Source organism: Nycticebus coucang, chromosome 10, assembly GCF_027406575.1.
Source record: "Nycticebus coucang isolate mNycCou1 chromosome 10, mNycCou1.pri, whole genome shotgun sequence".
Classification (NCBI taxonomy): Eukaryota; Metazoa; Chordata; class Mammalia; order Primates; family Lorisidae; genus Nycticebus; species Nycticebus coucang.
This window is the reverse complement of record NC_069789.1, coordinates 120,183,381-120,200,812: the sequence shown is the minus strand read 5'-3', so window position 1 is coordinate 120,200,812 and position 17,432 is coordinate 120,183,381. Positions and strand designations below refer to the sequence as shown.

General features: G+C 48.4%; 1 protein-coding gene across 2 annotated transcripts in view; it reads left to right on the top strand.

Annotated features, from left to right (window-relative positions):
- The window catches only part of CLPTM1 (CLPTM1 regulator of GABA type A receptor forward trafficking), a 43,869-nt gene that overhangs the window by 2,514 nt on the left and 23,923 nt on the right, over positions 1 to 17,432 (top strand). For both annotated transcript variants that reach the window (XM_053604266.1, XM_053604265.1), the window contains exon 2: positions 9,395 to 9,507. In XM_053604266.1, coding sequence (XP_053460241.1) covers positions 9,395 to 9,507 — 113 coding nt within the window. The remainder of the gene's footprint in view (positions 1 to 9,394; positions 9,508 to 17,432) is intronic.

Genomic DNA, 17,432 nt, shown 5'->3' with positions numbered 1-17,432 from the left:
GTGTGTCTGCTGTTAGGGAAATGGGAGAGAATATGTAAACAAAGAGTTATAGTCCTGAATGATTTAAGGTAATGGCAAAAGTCTGTGTCAGAGACTGGGGGAGCTCAGAGGAGGGGCAAATAATATCACCTGGGGAGGACACCAGGATGAAATTTGTGTGATAGAGCCCTCCATACCTGGTATACAGCATTCTCAGCCTGACCTCAGGGACAGCTCAGAAAATGTTTGATGAGTTAGTGCTGGAATGAAGACTTAGTCCTGGCTTGGCGCCTGTGGCTCAAGCAGCTAAGGTGCCAGGCACATACACCTGAGCTGGCGAGTTCGAATCCAGCCCGGGCCGCCAAACAACAATGACAGCTGTAACCAAAAAATAGCCGGGTTGTGGCGGGCGCCAGTAGTCCTAGCTACTTGGGAGGCGGAGGCATGAGAATCGCTTGAGCCCAGGAGTTGGAGGTTGCTGTAAGTTGTGATGCCACGGCACTCTACCCAGGGTGACAGCTTGAGGCTGTCTCAAAAAAGAAAGGATTCAGTCCTTGTCTTGCTGAAAGGAAATCTTTCCCCCTCTGAGTTTCTGTTGATTATTATTATTTTTTTGTTGTTGCCATTTTTGGCCAGGGCTGGGTTTGAACCCACCACCTCCAGTATATGGGGCCGGCACCCTACTGCATGCGTCACAAGCACTGCGCCTCTGTTGATTATTGAATGGGGAGTGGTCTGTGAGACCAGGGCTTAGGTGGTCTGATTGCCTTGAGTTTCCACATTCAAAGTGATCTTTTGTGCCACCTCTGCTGAAAAATGATCAAGACTTACTTCCCCTTTGCCTTCAGGATAAAGTCCAAATTCTTTTTTTTTTTTTTTTTTTTTTTTTTTGTGAGACAGAGCCTCAAGCTGTCACCCTGGGTAGAGTGCCATGCCTTCACAGCTCACAGCAACCTCCAACTCTTGGGCTCAGGCAATTCGCCTGCCTCCGCCTCCCAAGTAGCTGGGACTACAGGTGCCCGCCACAACACCCGGCTATTTTTTGGTTGCAGCCGTCATTGTTGTTTGGCGGGCCCGGGCTGGATTCAAACCTGCCAGCTCAGGTGTATGTGGCTGGCGCCTTAGCCGCTTGAGCCACAGGCGCCAAGCCTCCAAATTCTTTTTTTTTTTTTTTTTTTTTTTTTTTTTTTTTTTGTGGTTTTTGGCCGGGGCTGGGTTTGAACCCGCCACCTCTGGCATATGGGACCAGCGCCCTACTCCTTGAGCCACGGGTGCTGCCCAAGCCTCCAAATTCTTTAGTAAATCAGGCTTTGCATGATTTGACTCTTCAGACTACACTAGGATTTTTTCTTTCTCTCTCTTTCTTTCTTTCATTTTTTGGAGACAGAGTCTCACTATGTTACCCTCAATAAAGTGCTGTGGCATCATAGCTCACAGCAACCTCACACTCTTGGGCTTAAGTGATTCTTTTGCCTCAGCCTCCCAAGTAGCTGGACTACAGGTGTCCACCACAGTGCCTGGCTCCTTTTTTTTTTTTTTTTTTTTTATTGTTGTTTAGCTGGCCCGGGCCGGGTTCAAACCAGTGTATGTGGCCAGCGCCCTACTCACTGATCTATGGGCTCCAAGCCTACACTAGGATTTCTGAAGCTTGGTATTGTTGACATTTGGGGTTGGATAATTCTGCTTTGAGGGGGACTCCCTGTGCATTTTAGGGTGGCCTGTACATACTAGATATCAATAGCATACCCCTCCCTAATCATGACAGCCAAAAACATCTGTAGACATTGCCAGTTGTCTTGGAGGGAGGGCTATGTGGCAGAATCACTCCTACTTGAAAACCACTGCCCTGAAGGAGGATTGGCTACTGCGAGCCTCCAGTATTTCCAGGAGTGTGCCTCCTGATCTCTTTCTTCATAGTCTTTGCTCATTTCTTTGCTCCTTACCTGGTTGAATGTGATGGCTCTCCGATGTCCTCTCCTCTGGAAAGCCCTCTTTGACCCTCTCAGATCCTCTCAGGCTAGATCAGGTGCCCCCTCAGGGCTCCCAGTGTCCCCTGAATGCCTCTGTCCCAGCCCTGCTCACTCTGGGGACTAGTCTGTCCATGTCTTCCACTGAACTGGGAGTCCCAAGAGGTCAGAGCCAGGACTGTTTTGCTCCCCTCTGCTTCCCTAGTACTGCTTAACTCAGGCCTGGGCACAGAGGAGGTACTCAGTGTTTGTGGAAGGGATGGCTCTCGAAGCAGGCTGGGCTGTGGTGAAATTCCCTGATGCTCATGGTGGATCTAGGCAATCAGTGAGGACATGGTACAAAAAAGCCTGGCTTCCTCCAGCCCTTGCCCACCCCTTGTGGTCTCAGCTGCTTCCTAGGCCCCTAAGCACATGTTCCTAGGGATTGTGTGTGAGCTTGGACATACAGGTCCAAGGGCAGGTACTACGTCTAGTCACTGCTGTATCCACAATCACCACCCTTCCCCAATCCTCGGGATCTAGCAGAATGGGTGAGCCTTTGGTCCAGTCTCCTGCTACAGCCAGCCTTTAGCCGGGAGCTCACACACAGACCCCACAGCTCTGCCATTCATTGCTTCAGCTTGTGGGTGTTAAGTCCATACCACAAGCTGAGCTTTGTGTTAATGCTGGGGATACAGCCATAAACAACAGAGGTCTTGCCCTCTTGGAGCTTGTGTTCTGGCTGGGAGTAGGGAGAGGGAAGCACAGACAGGGACACAAGTGCAAAGATAAATAAGAAAAAGGTATATAGTACCTCAGGTGACAATAAGTGCCATGGACAGAAATAAACTGGGATGGGGATAGGCAGTAAGGGGTGGGTAAAAGGATTGCCATATAAATAGGGCAGTCTGGGAAGGCCTCTCTGAGGAGTTGACACTTGAACAAAGACCTGAAGTAGATGAGGGAGGGAGTGACAAATATACATAGTACACAAGGTAACAGCCAATGCAAAGGCCCTGAGGTAGGAGGTGCTTGGTGTGATAAGAAGCCCCAGGGAGGCCAATGTGGCTAGAGTAGGTGAGTGAGGGAAAGAGGTGCAGCGAGCTGATGCATGTGATACTAAGCCTGGCAGGGCCATGGAGAGGACTTCACTTTTACTCTGAGGGAAGTAGGAGCTACTGAGAGTTACTTTTTTTATTGGAGTCTAAATTTTTTTTTTTTTTTTTTTTGAGACAGAGTCTCACCATGTCAACTTTGGTAGAGTGCCATGGTGTCAAAGCTCCAGCAACCTCCAACTGTTTGGCTCAAACGATTCTCTTGCCTCAGCCTCCCAACCAGCTGGGACCACAGGTGCCTGCCACAACGCCTGGCTATTTTTTGTTGTAGTTGTCATTATTTTTTTTGTTATTTTGTTTTTTTTTTTTTTTTAGAGACAGAGTTTCACTTTGCCACCCTTGGTAGAGTGCTGTGGCATCACAGTTCACAGCACCCTCCAGCTCTTGGGCTTAGGTGATTCTCTTGCCTCGGCCTCCCGAGTAGCTGGGGCTACAGGCCCCCGCCACAACACCCGGCTATTTTTTGTTGCAGTTTGGCCGGGGCCGGGTTTGAACCCACCACCCTTGGTATAGAGGGCTGATGCCCTACTCACTGAGCCACAGGTGCAGTTGTCATTGTTGATTAGCTGGCCTGGGCTGGACTCGAGCCCACCACCACCATGCTGGCACCATGGCAAGAGTCTAATTTTTTTTTTTTTTGGAAACAGAGACTCAACTTCGTGCCCTGGGTTGAGATGCTGTGGAGTCATCGTAGCTCACAGCAACCTCAAACTCTTGGACTAGAGCAGCGGTTCTCAACATGTGGGTCGCGACCCCCCACCCCCCCACTCACAACTCCCAGCTATTTGCCCAGACTTTTGTTGTTGTTGTTGTTGTAGTTGTCATTGTTGTTTGGCTGGCTGAGGCTGAGTTCGAACCCACCAGCCCCAGTGTATGTGGCCGGCACTGTAACCACTGTGCTACGGGCATCAATTGTAGTTTTTCTGTTTTTAGTAGAAACAGGGTCTTGCTCTTGGTCAGGTTGGTCTTGAACTCCTGAGCTCAAGCAATTAGCCTGCGGCAGCCTCTCAGAGTGCTAGGATTATGGGTGTGAGCCACTTCTGCCTGTTGGAGTCTAAGTAAGATACTGTAGCATTCATTGTTAAAGTGGTTTGTTGGTTGGTTGGTTGGTTTTGATAGTCTGACCATGTTACCCTTAGTAGAGTGACGTGATGCCACAGCTCACAACAACCTCAAATTCCTGGGCTCAAGTAATTCTCTTGCCTCAGCCTCCTGAGTAGCTGGGACTACAGGCGCTCGCCACAATGCCTGGCTATTTTTTTTTTTTGCAGTTGTCATTGTTTAGCTGGCCCGGGCTGGGTTCGAACCCCCCAGCCTCAGTGTATGTGGCTGGCGCCTTACCCACTGAGCTACGGGTGCCGCCATAGTTCAGTGGTTTTTAGTATATTCATACAGTTGGGCAATGTAACCATCATCACAATCCATCTGCAAATATGTCATCCCCTCAAAAAGTTCCTATTGCAGTCTCTGTCAGCTCCTAGGTCCAGGTAGCCAATGAGGTGTTTTCTATCTCTGTAATTTTCTTTTCTTTTTTTTAACTTTATTTTATTTATTTTTTTATTTTTGCAGTTTTTGGCCAGGGCCGGGTTTGAACCCACCACCTCTGGTATATGGGGCCAGTGCCCTACTCCTTGAGCCACAGGCACTGTCCTTTTTTGGCTTTTTTAAAAATTATTAAATCATAGCTGTGTACATTAATGAGATCATGGGGCACCATACACTGGTTTTATAGACCATTTGACATATTTTCATCACACTGGTTAACATAGCTTTCCTGGCATTTTCTTAGTTATTGTGTTAAGACATTTATATTCTACATTTACTAAGTTTCACATGTACCCTTGTCAGATGCACCGCAGGTGTAATCCCACCAATCACCCTCCCTCTGCCCATCCCCTCCCCTCCCTCTCCCTCTTTCCCATATTCTTAGGCTATAACTGGGTTATAGCTTTCATATGAAAGCCATAAATTAGTTTCATAGTAGGGCTGAGTACATTGGATACTTTTTCTTCTATTCTTGAGATACTTTACTAAGAAGAATATGTTCCAGCTCCATCCATGTAAACATGAAAGAGGTAAAATCTCCATCTTTCTTTAAGGCTGCATAATATTCCATGGTGTACATACACCACAATTTATGAATCCATTCGTGGATCGATGGGCACTTGGCCTTTTTCCATGACTTAGCAATTATGAATTGGGCTGCAATAAACATTCTGGTACAAATATCTTTATTATAATGTGATTTTTGGTCTTCTGGGTATATACCTAGTAGAGGAATTATAGGATTGAATGGCAGATCTATTTTTATATCTCTAAGTGTTCTCCAAACATCTTTCCAAAAGGAATGTATTGATTTGCATTCCCACCAGCAGTGTAGAAGTGTTCCCTTTTCTCCACATCCACACCAACATCTCTGGTCTTGGGATTTTGTGATATGGGCTAATCTTACTGGAGTTAGATGATATCTCAAAGTAGTTTTGATTTGCATTTCTCTGATGATTAAAGATGATGAGCATTTTTTCATATGTCTGTAGGCTCAGCCTCCCGAGCCTTCAAGTCCCTTGCCCAGCCTGCATCTATAATTTTCTTGAGACAGAGTTTCACTCTGTTGCCCTAGGTAGAGTGCTGTGGTGTCATCATTGCTCACAGCAACCTCAGTCTTTTAGGCTCAAGTGATCCTCCTGTCTCAGCCTTCCAAGTACCTGGGACTACAGGCGCCCACCACAATGCCTGGCTGGTTTTTCTATTTGTAGTAGAGTTGGGATTTTGCTCTTGTTCAGGCTGGTCTTGAACTCCTGAGCTCAAGGGATCTACCCACCTTGGCCTCCCAGAGTGCTAGGATTACAGTGTGAGCCACTACACCTGGCCTATCTTTATAATTTTATAAAACTTTCTTTTTTGGGGGGCAGCACCTGTGGCTCAGTGAGTAGGGCTCTGGCCCCATATACTGAGGGTGACAGGTTCAAACCTGGGCCCTGGCCAAACTGCAACAAAAAAAATAGCTGGGCGTTGTGGCGGGCACCTGTGGTCCCAGCTGCTTGGGAGGCTGAGGCAAGAGAATCACCCAAGTCCAAGAGCTAGAGATTGCTGTGAGCTGTGACGCCACGACACTACCAAGGGCAACTATGTAAGGCTCTGTCTCAAAAAAAAAAAAAAAAAAAAAGTTGTCGCCCTGGGTAGAGTGCTGTGGCTTCACAGCTCACAGCAACCTCCAACTCCTAGGCTCAAGCAATTCTGCCTCTGCCTCCCAAGTAGCTGGGACTACAGGCGCCCCCCACAACACCCGGCTATTTTTTGGTTGCAGCTGTCGTTGTTTGGGGGGCCCAGGCTGGATTCGAACCCGCCAGCTTAGATATATGTGGCTGGCGCCTCAGCCGCTTGAGCTACAGGCGCTAAGCTGAGCATATTTTTTATTGTTGTTGTTTTGAGACAGTTTCACCTCGGTAGTGCCTTAGTGTCATAACTCACAGCAGCCTCAAACGCTTTGAGCTGAGATGATTATGGTCATCTTAGTGAGTATGAAGTGATATCTCATTGTGGTTTTTTTTTTTTTTTTTTTTTTTTTGTAGAGACAGAGTCTCACTGTACCGCCCTCGGGTAGAGTGCCGTGGCGTCACACGGCTCACAGCAACCTCTAACTCCTGGGCTTCCGCGATTCTCTTGCCTCGGCCTCCCTAGTAGCTGGGACTACAGGCGCCCGCCACAACGCCCGGCTATTTTTTTTTGTTGTTGCAGTTTGACCGGGGCTGAGTTTGAACCCGCCACCCTCGGCATGTGGGGCCGGCGCCCTACTCGCTGAGCCACAGGCGCCACCCATTTTTTTTTTTTTTTTTTTGAGACAGAGTTTCACTGTACTATGTTGCCCTCGGTAGAGTACCATGGTGTCACAGCTCACAGCAACCTCAAACTCTTGGGCTTAAGCGATTCTCTTGCCTCAGTCTCCCAAGGAGCTGGAACTACAGGTGCTCGCCACAATGCCCAGCTGTTTTTCCATTGCAGTTGTCATTGTTGTTTAGTTGGCCTGGGCCAGGTTCAAACCTGCCAGCCTCAGTGCATGTGGCTGGCACCATAACCACTGTGCTATGGGCCCTGAGCCCTCATTGTGGTTTTATTATTATTATTTTTTTGCAGTTTTTGGCCGGGGCTAGGTTTGAACCTGCCACCTCCAGCATATGGGGCTGGCGCCCTACCCCTTTGAGCCACGGGCGCTGCCCCCTCTTTGTGGTTTTAATTTGCCTTTTCCTAGGATGGTTTCTAGTCAGGTTGTCCATCACTGTGGGTAAAAGAAGAGACCTGGGAGGCAGCCAGAGATGTGGGTTCAAATCCTGGCCTGACCTCAAGCCCCTGTTCCTGACCCTGAGCAGTGAGTCACCTGTCACCTTGACTGAGGCCCCCCAGTCTTCTGGGAGTGAGATTGGGATGTGGCTGCCTCTATCTGAGCCTGAGGGTCCCAGTCAGATGTCAGAGGTACCTCTTCAGAGAGGCCTCATGACCACTGGATCCCACCTGTGTCCCTGCCCCCCCCTTGGTTGTTGTGATCTCTTCACCCTACTTGTCTTCCAGAGTACTTTTTCCATTTACCATTTCTAATTACCCTGTTTACTGTTCTACAGGTGTGTTTCCCTCTAGACCGGGAGCTCTGGGCAGATAAGACCCAGAGCTGTGTGGCTACCACTGGTCCCACCACCTAACTCAGAGACCGGCATACAGTAGGCATGCAGGAAATACTTTTTCGATACACAAAGGAAAACTTTTTTTTGTGTGTGTGTGGTTTTTTGGCCGGGGCTGGGTTTGAACCCGCCACCTCTGGCATGTGGGACTGGTGCCCTACTCCTTGAGCCACAGGCGCCACCCCACAAAGGAAAACTTCAATGTCCCAAACATCCCAGTATTTTTATTATTTGGCCCATGGGTCAGAGAAGTGAAGGAACATGCCCAAGCTGTCACAGCCAAGAACTGTGGGAACAGGACTCCAGCTGGGGTCCATCTGACCTTGGAGCTCCTATCTTTTACCAGGGTGCTGTCTTGACAGAACTCTTGCTAGTGAAGGGGATAGGAGGTGACAAGTGACACATTTAGCGGACACCAGCCCCAACCCCATCTGGCAGCAGGGGCCTCTGTCTCTGGGATGTTTGCTGTCTGGTGGGCATTGCAGAGGAATGGGCTTAAGGGGTGGGGTGCTAGGAAGGGAACCTCAGGGCAGTGGGTTTGGGTGGCCTGGGTCTCTAGGGCAAGCTAGAGGAGTAGTAAGTCACCGTGTATTTGTTGACTCCACAGGTGTTTACCACACCCTGCTTTGTACAGGTGACTCTCCCAAGGACCAGAGGGAGAAGCCAGCAGGATGCAAGGAGAAGGGCGGGCAGAATTTCCCTACCTTGGGCCCTTCCCAACCTGACATTCACACTTTCTCTGATTCTGAGCATCTGTTTCTGAGTGAAGATTCCTCCTCTGGGAAGCCCTGCCTGATTTCCTAGCATTTCCCCTTCCCCTCTGCCATCTCATCACCTTGGGTATCATTCTTGAGTGATCCAGACAAGTGGCTTAACCCCTCTGAGCCTCCCGCTGCTCAGCTGCTGAGTGGAGCTGCTCTTGGTTCCGGCTCATGGGCTCAGTGTGCTGTGTTCTGCCACATAGCTGTCTGTTGTGGCTCATGGTAGCATAGCTGACGCTTGGGTTGTGCTTTTCTTCATCTGCCTCACCTGTGGGCCAGCAGCCCCTGGAGGACAGGGAAAGGCACAGAGAAGCCCTCAGAAATTGTTTGCCTAGGGAAGGACCTTTTAGATAAACCCCAGCCTTGAAGAATGTGGTGCCTGCCATCAGGTCCCTTCTGTTGTTGTCCCCAGCAGCCACCTCCTTGGCGTCCTGGTCCAGCACCAGGGAACAGTGGACAGTCAGCAGATTCAGACCGTGTTCTCTTGTCTTTGTCTCTGTGCATGTTGCTTTCCTCACCCCTCCTCCGGCTTGTGGCGTGCTATATTTTAGATCTTAGCTCCACTGCCCAGTCCACTAGGAAGCTGCTCCTGACACCCAGGCTGGACCAGGCACCCTCCTTGGGCTCCTACATCTTAGCTCTGCCCATTTTGGATTGTCGTTGTCAAGAGATGTGTTAGTGTTAAAGCCCAGGAGGACAGCACAGGACCGTCTGGGCCACCACTGTGTTCCAAGCACAGAGGAGAAGGCACTCAGGGATTGTTTTCCTCCTAAGATGGCCCTACTTCCTAGGTGCTTTTATTTATTCATTCCCTAGTCATTGATCAAGCATCCTGTCAGTGCTCAGCCTGGGTGGGCCTAGATAGCCCCTATGTCTTAGGTTCTGTTCTCCCTCTTTACCCTGGCCTCTGTTCCCCACAGGTGACCAGCAATGGCAGCATTGGGAGAGACCCGCCAGCGGAGACCCAGCCCCAGAACCCACCACCCCAGCCAGCACCTAATGCCTGGCAGGTCATCAAAGGCGTGCTGTTTAGGTGAGCAGTGGGGTTTTGGATTTTTCTTTTTTTTTTTTTTTGTAGAGACAGAGTCTCACTTTATGGCCCTCGGTAGAGTGCCATGGCCTCACACAGCTCACAGCAACCTCCAACTCCTCGGCTTCCGCGATTCTCTTGCCTCAGCCTCCCAAGCAGCTGGGACTACAGGCGCCCGCCACAACGCCCGGCTATTTTTTGGTTGCAGTTTGGCCGGGGCCGGGTTTGAACCTGCCACAAACCCGGTATATGGGGCCGGAGCCTTACCGACTGAGCCACAGGAGCCGCCCGGGTTTTGGTTTTTTCATCAAAAAATTCAGCTAAGAAAAGCATGGTGGGGCGAAATGGCTCACACCTGTAATCCTAGCATTCTGGGAGGCCTAGGTGAGTGGATAGCTTGAGTTCATGAGTTTGAGACCAGCCTGAGCAAAAGCAAGACCCCGTCTCTACTAAAATTAGAAAAACTGAGGTAAGAGGATCACTCGAGTCCAAGAGTGAGAGGTTGCTGTGAGCTATGATGCCATGGCACTCTACCCAGGGTAACAGCTTGAGATTCTGTCTCAGAAAAAAAAAAGAAAAGAAAAGCATAAGGAAGAAAGGAAAAATTACCTGAGATTGATAGGGGTTACTGTATTGGTGGGGATTTTTTTTATTTTTATTTATTTATTTTGAGATAGTGTCTCGCTTAGTCACCCTCTGTAGAGTGTCATGACGTCATAGATCATAGCTCACAGCAACCTCAAATTCTTGGGCTTAAGCAATTCTCTCTTTTTTTTTTTTTTGAGACAGAATCTCATTATGTCACCCTCGGTAGAATGCCATGGTGTCACAGCTTACAGCAACCTCAAACTCTTGGGCTTAAGCGATTCTCTTCCTCAGCCTCCCAACTAGCTGGGACTACAGGCGCTCACCACAATCCTCAGCTATTTTCTTGTTGCAGTTGTTTAGCTGGCCTGGGCTGGGTTTTAACCTGCCAGCTTCGGTGCATGTGGCTGGCGCTGTAATCACTGTGCTATGGTGCTGAGCCTTCCTCCTCCACCCCTCAAGACAGCGTCTCAAGCTGTCGCCCTGGGTAGAGTGCCATGGTGTCATAGCTCACAGCAACTTCCAACTTGGGCTCAAGTGATCTTCTTGTTTCAGTTTTTCTATTTTTAGTAGGGACAGGGTCTTGCTTTTGCTGAGGCTGGTCTTAAACTTGTAAGCTCAAGCAATCCACCCACCTCGGCCTCCCAGAATGCTAGGATTACAGGCGTGAGCCCACCGCGCCTGGCTTTAAGCAATTCTCTTGCCTTAGCCTCTCAACTAGCTGGGACTACAGGCACCCACCACAGTGCTTGGCTGTTTTTTAGACACTGGGTCTTGCTCTTGCTCAGGCTGGTCTTGAACTCTTGAGCTCAAGCAATCCACCCACCTCCGCCTTCCAAGGGCCGGGATTACAGGCGTGAGCCACTTCGCTCGTCCCCCACCCCCTTCTTTTTTTACTGTAGTAAAATATATTGAAGTAGTTTGCTAGGGCTTAACCAACAGAAATAAAGAAATTTATTTTCTCACAACTCTGGAGGCTAGGGTGGTGCCTGTGGCTCAAGGGGTAGGGCACTGGCCCCATATACCAAGGGTGGAGGGTTCAAACCCCACCCCAGCCAAAAACTGCAAAAAAACCCCAAAAAGACTGGAGGCTAAAAGTCCCAAGATCAATGTGTAGGCAGGGATGATTTCTTCTTCGTCCTCTTTGTGATCTTTGTTTTGTGTATGTCTGTGCCCTAATCTCTTATGAGGACACTACTTATATTGCATTAGAGTCTATCCTAATGATCTCATCGTTCTCTGTCTCCAAATATAGTCACTGAAATACCGAAGGTTAGGACTTCAACATGTGACCTTTGGGGGACACAAATCAGAATTTAGCCCACACATAACATAAATTTTACCTTTTTTTTTTAGACAGAGTCTCACTATATCACCCTCAGTAGAGTGCTGTGCTGTCATAGCTCACCGCAACCTCCAACTCTTGGGCTTAAGCGTGTCTCTTGCATCAGCCTTCCAAGTAGCTGGGACTATAGGTGACCGCCACAACGCCCAGCTAATTTTTTTTTGTTGTTGTTGTTATTATTTAGCAGGCCCTGGCTGGGTTCAAACCCACCAGCCCCAGTGCATATGGCCAGCACCCTAACCACTAAGCTACAGGCACTAAGCCATTTTAACTGTTTTTTGTTTGTTTGTTTTATTTTTTGTTGAGAGAGTCTCACTTTGTTACCCTCCATAAATTGCTGTGGCATCACAGTTCACATCAATCTCAAACTCTTGGATTTAAGTGATTCTCTTGCCTCAGCCTCCCAAGTAGCTGGGACTACAGTCGCCCACTACAATGCCTGGCTATTTTTGTTGTTGTTGTCGTCACTGTTGTTTGGCAGGCCTGGGCCGGGTTCAAACCTACTAGCCCTGGTATATGTGGCCGGTGCCCTACCCACTGAGCTATGGGCACTGAGCCCACTTTAACAGTTTTTATTTTATTTTTTTTTTTTTGTAGAGACAGAGTCTCACTTTATGGCCCTGGGTAGAGTGCCATGGCATCACACAGCTCACAGCAACCTCCAACTCCTGGGCTTAAGCGATTCTCCTGCCTCAGCCTCCCGAGCAGCTGGGACTACAGGCGCCCGCCACAACGCCCAGCCATTTTTTGGTTGCAGTTTGGCCGGGGCCGGGTTTGAACCCGCCACCCTCGGCATATGGGGCCGGCGCCCCACTGACTGAGCCACAGGCGCCGCCCCCACACTTTAACAGTTTTTAAGTGTACAGTTGGTGGCATTAAGTACATTCATACTATTGCACAACCATCACCATTATCCATCTCAAGAACTTTTTTTTTTTTTTTTGATTCAGAGTTATATTCAGTTGTCCAGTCTAGAGTGCTATGACATTAGCTTAGGTTACAGCAACCTCAAACTCCTGGGTTCAAGTGAACTGTTTTTGTTTTTCTTTTTACGTGTTGGTTTTTTTTTTAAGAGATAGAGTCTCACTTTATAGCCCTCTGTATGGCGTCACACCTCACAGCAACCCCAAACTCCTGGGCTTAGGCAATTCCTCTGCCTCAGCCTTCCAAGTAGCTGGGACTACAGGCGCCCACCATGATGCCCAGCTATTTTTTTGTTGCAGTTTGGCCAGGGCTAGGTTTGAACCCAGCACCCTGGGTATATGGGGCCAGCGCCCTACCAGCTGAGCCACAGGCGCTGCCCCTCAAGTGAACTTTTTGCTTTAGCCTCCTGAGTAGTTATGACTGCAGGCACCCATCCCAGTATCTGCAGCTAAATTTTTCTATTTTTAGTGAAGATGGAGTCTTGTTCTTGATTGAGCTGGTCTTAGACTCCTGAGATCAAACGATCCTTCTGCTTTGGCCTCCCAGAGTGCTAGGATTACAGGTGTGAGCCACCACACCTGGTTTCTTATTTTCTCAACCTGGAACTCCATACCTATTAAGCACTAAAGTCCTCATTTCCGCCTCCCCCCAGCACCTGGCAACCACCTTTCAACTTTTTTTTGTTTTGTTTTGTTTTTGAGACAGAATCTCATCTTGCCCTCAAGAGAGTGCTGTGGTGTCACAGAACACAGCAACCTGAAACTCTTGGGCTTAAGCAGTTCTCTTGCCTCAGCCTCCCAAGTAGCTGGGACTACAGGCGCCCCCCACAACATCTGGCTATTTTTTGTTGCAGGAGTTGTTTAGCTGGCCTGGGCTGGGTTCAAACCTGCCAGCCTCGGTGTATGTGGCTGGCACCGTAACCACCTTTCAACTTTTTGTCTCCATGACTTTGACTACTCTAGTTAGCTCCTGATTCCTAGTGGAATCAGGCAACTTTTGTCCTTTTGTGACTGATGACCCTGTACATGTGGATTCACATGCCCATTCCTGCACATTGGGGACATAGGGCCTGCTTTTGTCTGAGGCCTTGGGAAATTCAGGGAAGGGAGGAGGGGGATATACCTGGCACCGGGTTCAGTCCTGGCCTGTCTAGACCAGGTTATAGTCCCTTTCTCTGCTCTGGGCCTTTGTTTACTTGTCCCTCAGCTCCCTTGGAGATATATTTTATCAAAATGGTTAAGATTCCAAGCTGTGCATTTAGGTAGTCAGCCTCCCACCCATAATCAGTCAGAAGTAATTGTATGGCAGAGTCTTTTCCTTGGCCAGAATGTCCTCACATTGTTTTGGCCAGCTGTAAAGGAGGCTGAGATAAGTGGACTTTATTCTGGGAAACGAAGTGCCCTGCTGGGCTGCTATTAGTTAACTGAGGAAGAAGGGGAAAGTGGTTGTGGGGGGGAAATTACTCATCTCTTCCATAATATCTTATTAAAATTTCCCCTGCACTTATAAATAATGTTTTATTGTACAAAATAAAATAATCCAGTGTAGCAGAGTATAAAGCAAAAAGTAATGAAAAAGTATGTAACACATTGGTGCCCAACCTATGAGCACATACCTTTTTAATTAGCCCTAAATGGGATTATGTAAGGATGCTCACAGATAGTTACTTTGGATTTCTCAGTATCCTAAAATGGAGAAAAATACAGAAAAATTAGGAGCTGGTATCAGCTAATGAAATTCAAGGGGGTGGGTGGTGCCTGTGGTTCACTGGGTAGGGCGCCAGCCCCGTATACCGAGGGTGGCAGGTTTGAACTCGGCCCTACCAAGCTAAAACAGCAATGACAACTGCAAAAAAAAAAAAATCGAGGGGGTGAATAGCATCAAATAGCATGTAAGAGCCTAGTGCGGTGCCTGTGGTTCAGTGAGTAGGGTGCCAGCCCCATATGCCGAGGGTGGCGGGTTTGAACCCAGCCCCGGCCAAACTGCAACAAAAAAATAGCCGGGCATTGTGGCGGGCACCTGTAGTCCCAGCTACTCGGGAGGCTGAGGCAAGAGAATTGTGTAAGCCCAAGAGTTAGAGGTTGCTATGAGCCTTGTGACGTCATGGCATTCTACCTGAGGGCAGTACAGTGAGACTGTGTCTCTACAAAAAAAAGAAAAAAAGAGAATCGCCTAAGCCCAAGAGCTGGAGGTTGCTATGAGCTGTGACGCCACAGCACCCTACCAAGGGCGATAAAGGGAGACTCTGTCTCTAAAAAAAAAACAAAACAAAAAGCATAGGCCTGATGTTTCAGCCCTGCCACCGCTGTCTCAGCTGTGTGCCTGGTCAGGTGATCACCCTTTTTTTTTTTTATTGTTGGGGATTCATTGAGGGTACAATAAGCCAGTTACACTGATTGCAATTGTTAGGTAAAGTCCCTCTTGCAATCATGTCTTGCCCCCATAAAGTGTGACACACACTAAGGCCCCACCCTCCTCCCTCCATCCCTCTTTCTGCTTCCCCCCCCCATAAACTTAATTGTCATTAATTGTCCTTTTTTTTTTTTTTTTTTTTGAGACAGAGCCTCAAGCTGTCGCCCTGGGTAGAGTGCTGTGGCATCATAACTCACAGCAACCTCCAACTCCTGGGCTCAAGCTATTCTTGTGCTTCCGCCTCCCACGTAGTTGGGACTACAGGCACCCGCCACAATGCCCAGCTATTTTTTTTTTTGGTTGCAGCCATCGTTGTTTGGCGGGCCCGGGCTGGACTCGAACCCATCAGCTCAGGTGTATGTGGCTGGTGCCTTAACTGCTTGAGGCACAGGCACTGAGCCAGGTGATCACCCTTTTTGTGCCTCAGTTTCTACTCTGTAGTCAGGAATCCTGATAATTAGTCAATAGTCATCCAAGTAGCTGCAACTACAGGCACCCGCCACAATACCCGGCTATTTTTTGGTTGTAGTTAGCCCAGGCTGGATTCTAACCCACCAGCTCTGGTGTATGTGGCTGGTGCCCTAGCCGCTGAGCTACAGGCTCCAAGCCTAGATGGCTGTTTTTGTTTGATGTAAAAAAGAAAAAAAGAAAATTCAGGGTGGCGCCTGTGGCTCAATGAGTAGGGCGCCAGTCCCATATACCAAGTGTGGCAGGTTTGAACCTAGCTCTGGCCAAACTGCAACAAAAAATAGCCAGGCATTGTGGCAGGCGCCTATAGTCCTAGCTATTCGGGAGGCTGAGGCAAGAGAATTGCCTTTGGCCTGTGACACCACAGCACTCTACCAAGGGTGACAAAGTGAGACTCTTTATCTCTAAAAAAAAAATTTTTTTTCAGAAAATATGTCATAAAGAGAAACAGCTAGAAAAAATAGCCCACGATCCACACTGCAGTCATTGATAACATTCTGGTGTGGGATAGAACTGCCTGCCTCGTGTCCTTCAAGGGTGTCACGCAGGATACGAGAAAGAAACCTTCCCACTGTGTTCAGCCTTGACACTTGGACATCACTTCTGATGTGTTTGCCCCAGTTGTCTCGCCTGTGGGCCCTGCACCTTATTCTCTCCATCCATGGCAAAGTAATGACTTGGAATTTTCTTTTTTTTTTTTTTGTAGAGACAGAGTCTCACTTTATGGCCCTCGGTAGAGTGCCGTGGCCTCACACAGCTCACAGCAACCTCCAACTCCTAGGCTTAAGCGATTCTCTTGCCTCAGCCTCCTGAGTAGCTGGGACTACAGGCGCACGCCACAACGCCCGGCTAGGAATTTTCTTATATATCACTTTTTTTATGCTCCAAGCAGCTTTGCATAAAGATTATTTTTATCTTTCCCCTCATTTTTACATAAGAGGTAGCCTGTTTTACACACTGTTCTGCTCTTGAGTTTTTTAATTAACAACATATCTTCAAAATCTTTCCACGTCAGTACATAAGGGAGCTTCCTTCAGAGAGACATTTTTAATACAGTCACAGTGTAGGCTAATTTCCTTTCTTAGAACTAGGCAGCACCAAACATCAGTTTGGGTGGGTGCTCAGAGAGCGTCTCAGCTAGAGTCGTAAAATGGGATTTTCGGTTTATTTTTAGGGGCTCATGAAGTCCCTTAAAGCTTCAAACAGATTCTGTGAGAATGTCCTTTCTGGGGGCTAGGGGCTAGGGTCCATGGTTTTGATCTTTTTGTGATTATCTGGAGTGAGAAGTGGGGCCAGAACTGGGTATGTAAAAGAATGGGGTGGAGTGGGAGGGAGAGTTTTTGTTTTTTGTTTTTTTGAGACAGAGTTTATGTTGTCCTTGGTAGAGTACCAGGCGTCATGGTTTATAACAACCTCAAACTCTTGGGCTCAAGCGATCCTCTTCCCTCAGCCTCCCAAATACCTGGGACTACAGATGCCCTCTACAATCGGGCTATTTTTAGAGATGGGGTTCTTGTTCTTGCTCAGGCTGGTCACAAACCCGTGAGCTCAGGCAATCCACCTGCCTTGGCCTCCCAGAATGCTAGGATTATAGGTGTGATTCACTGTGCCTGGCCTGAGGGTTTTTTATTATGTATATCTTTTTATTTATTTATTTATTTTTTGTGGAGACAGAATCTCACTTTATTGCCTTCAGTAGAGTGCTATGGTGTCACAGCTCACAGCAACCTCCAACTTCTGGGCTTAGGCGATTCTCTTGCCTGAGCCTCCCAAGTAGCTGGGACTAAAGGTGCCTGCCACAGGCCTGGCTCTTTCTGTTGCAGTTTGGCCAGGGCTGGGTTTGAACCCGCCACCCTCGGTATTTGGGGCCAGTGCCCTACCCACTGAGTCACTGGTGCTGTCTTCTTATTTATTTATCTATGAATGACAGAGTCTAACATGTCGCCCTCAGTAGAGTGCTGTGGCGTCACAGCTCATAGCAGCCTCAAACTCTTGGGCTTAAGTGACCCTCTTGCCTCAACCTCCCGAATAGCTGGGACTACAGGTGCCAGCCACAACACCCAGCTATTTTTTTGTTGCAGTTGTCATTGTTGGTTAGCTGGTCCGGGCTGGGCTCGAACCCACCAGCCTCAGTGCATGTGGCTTTTGCTGTAACCACTGTGCTACGGACGCTGAGCCTCTTTTCATATATTTA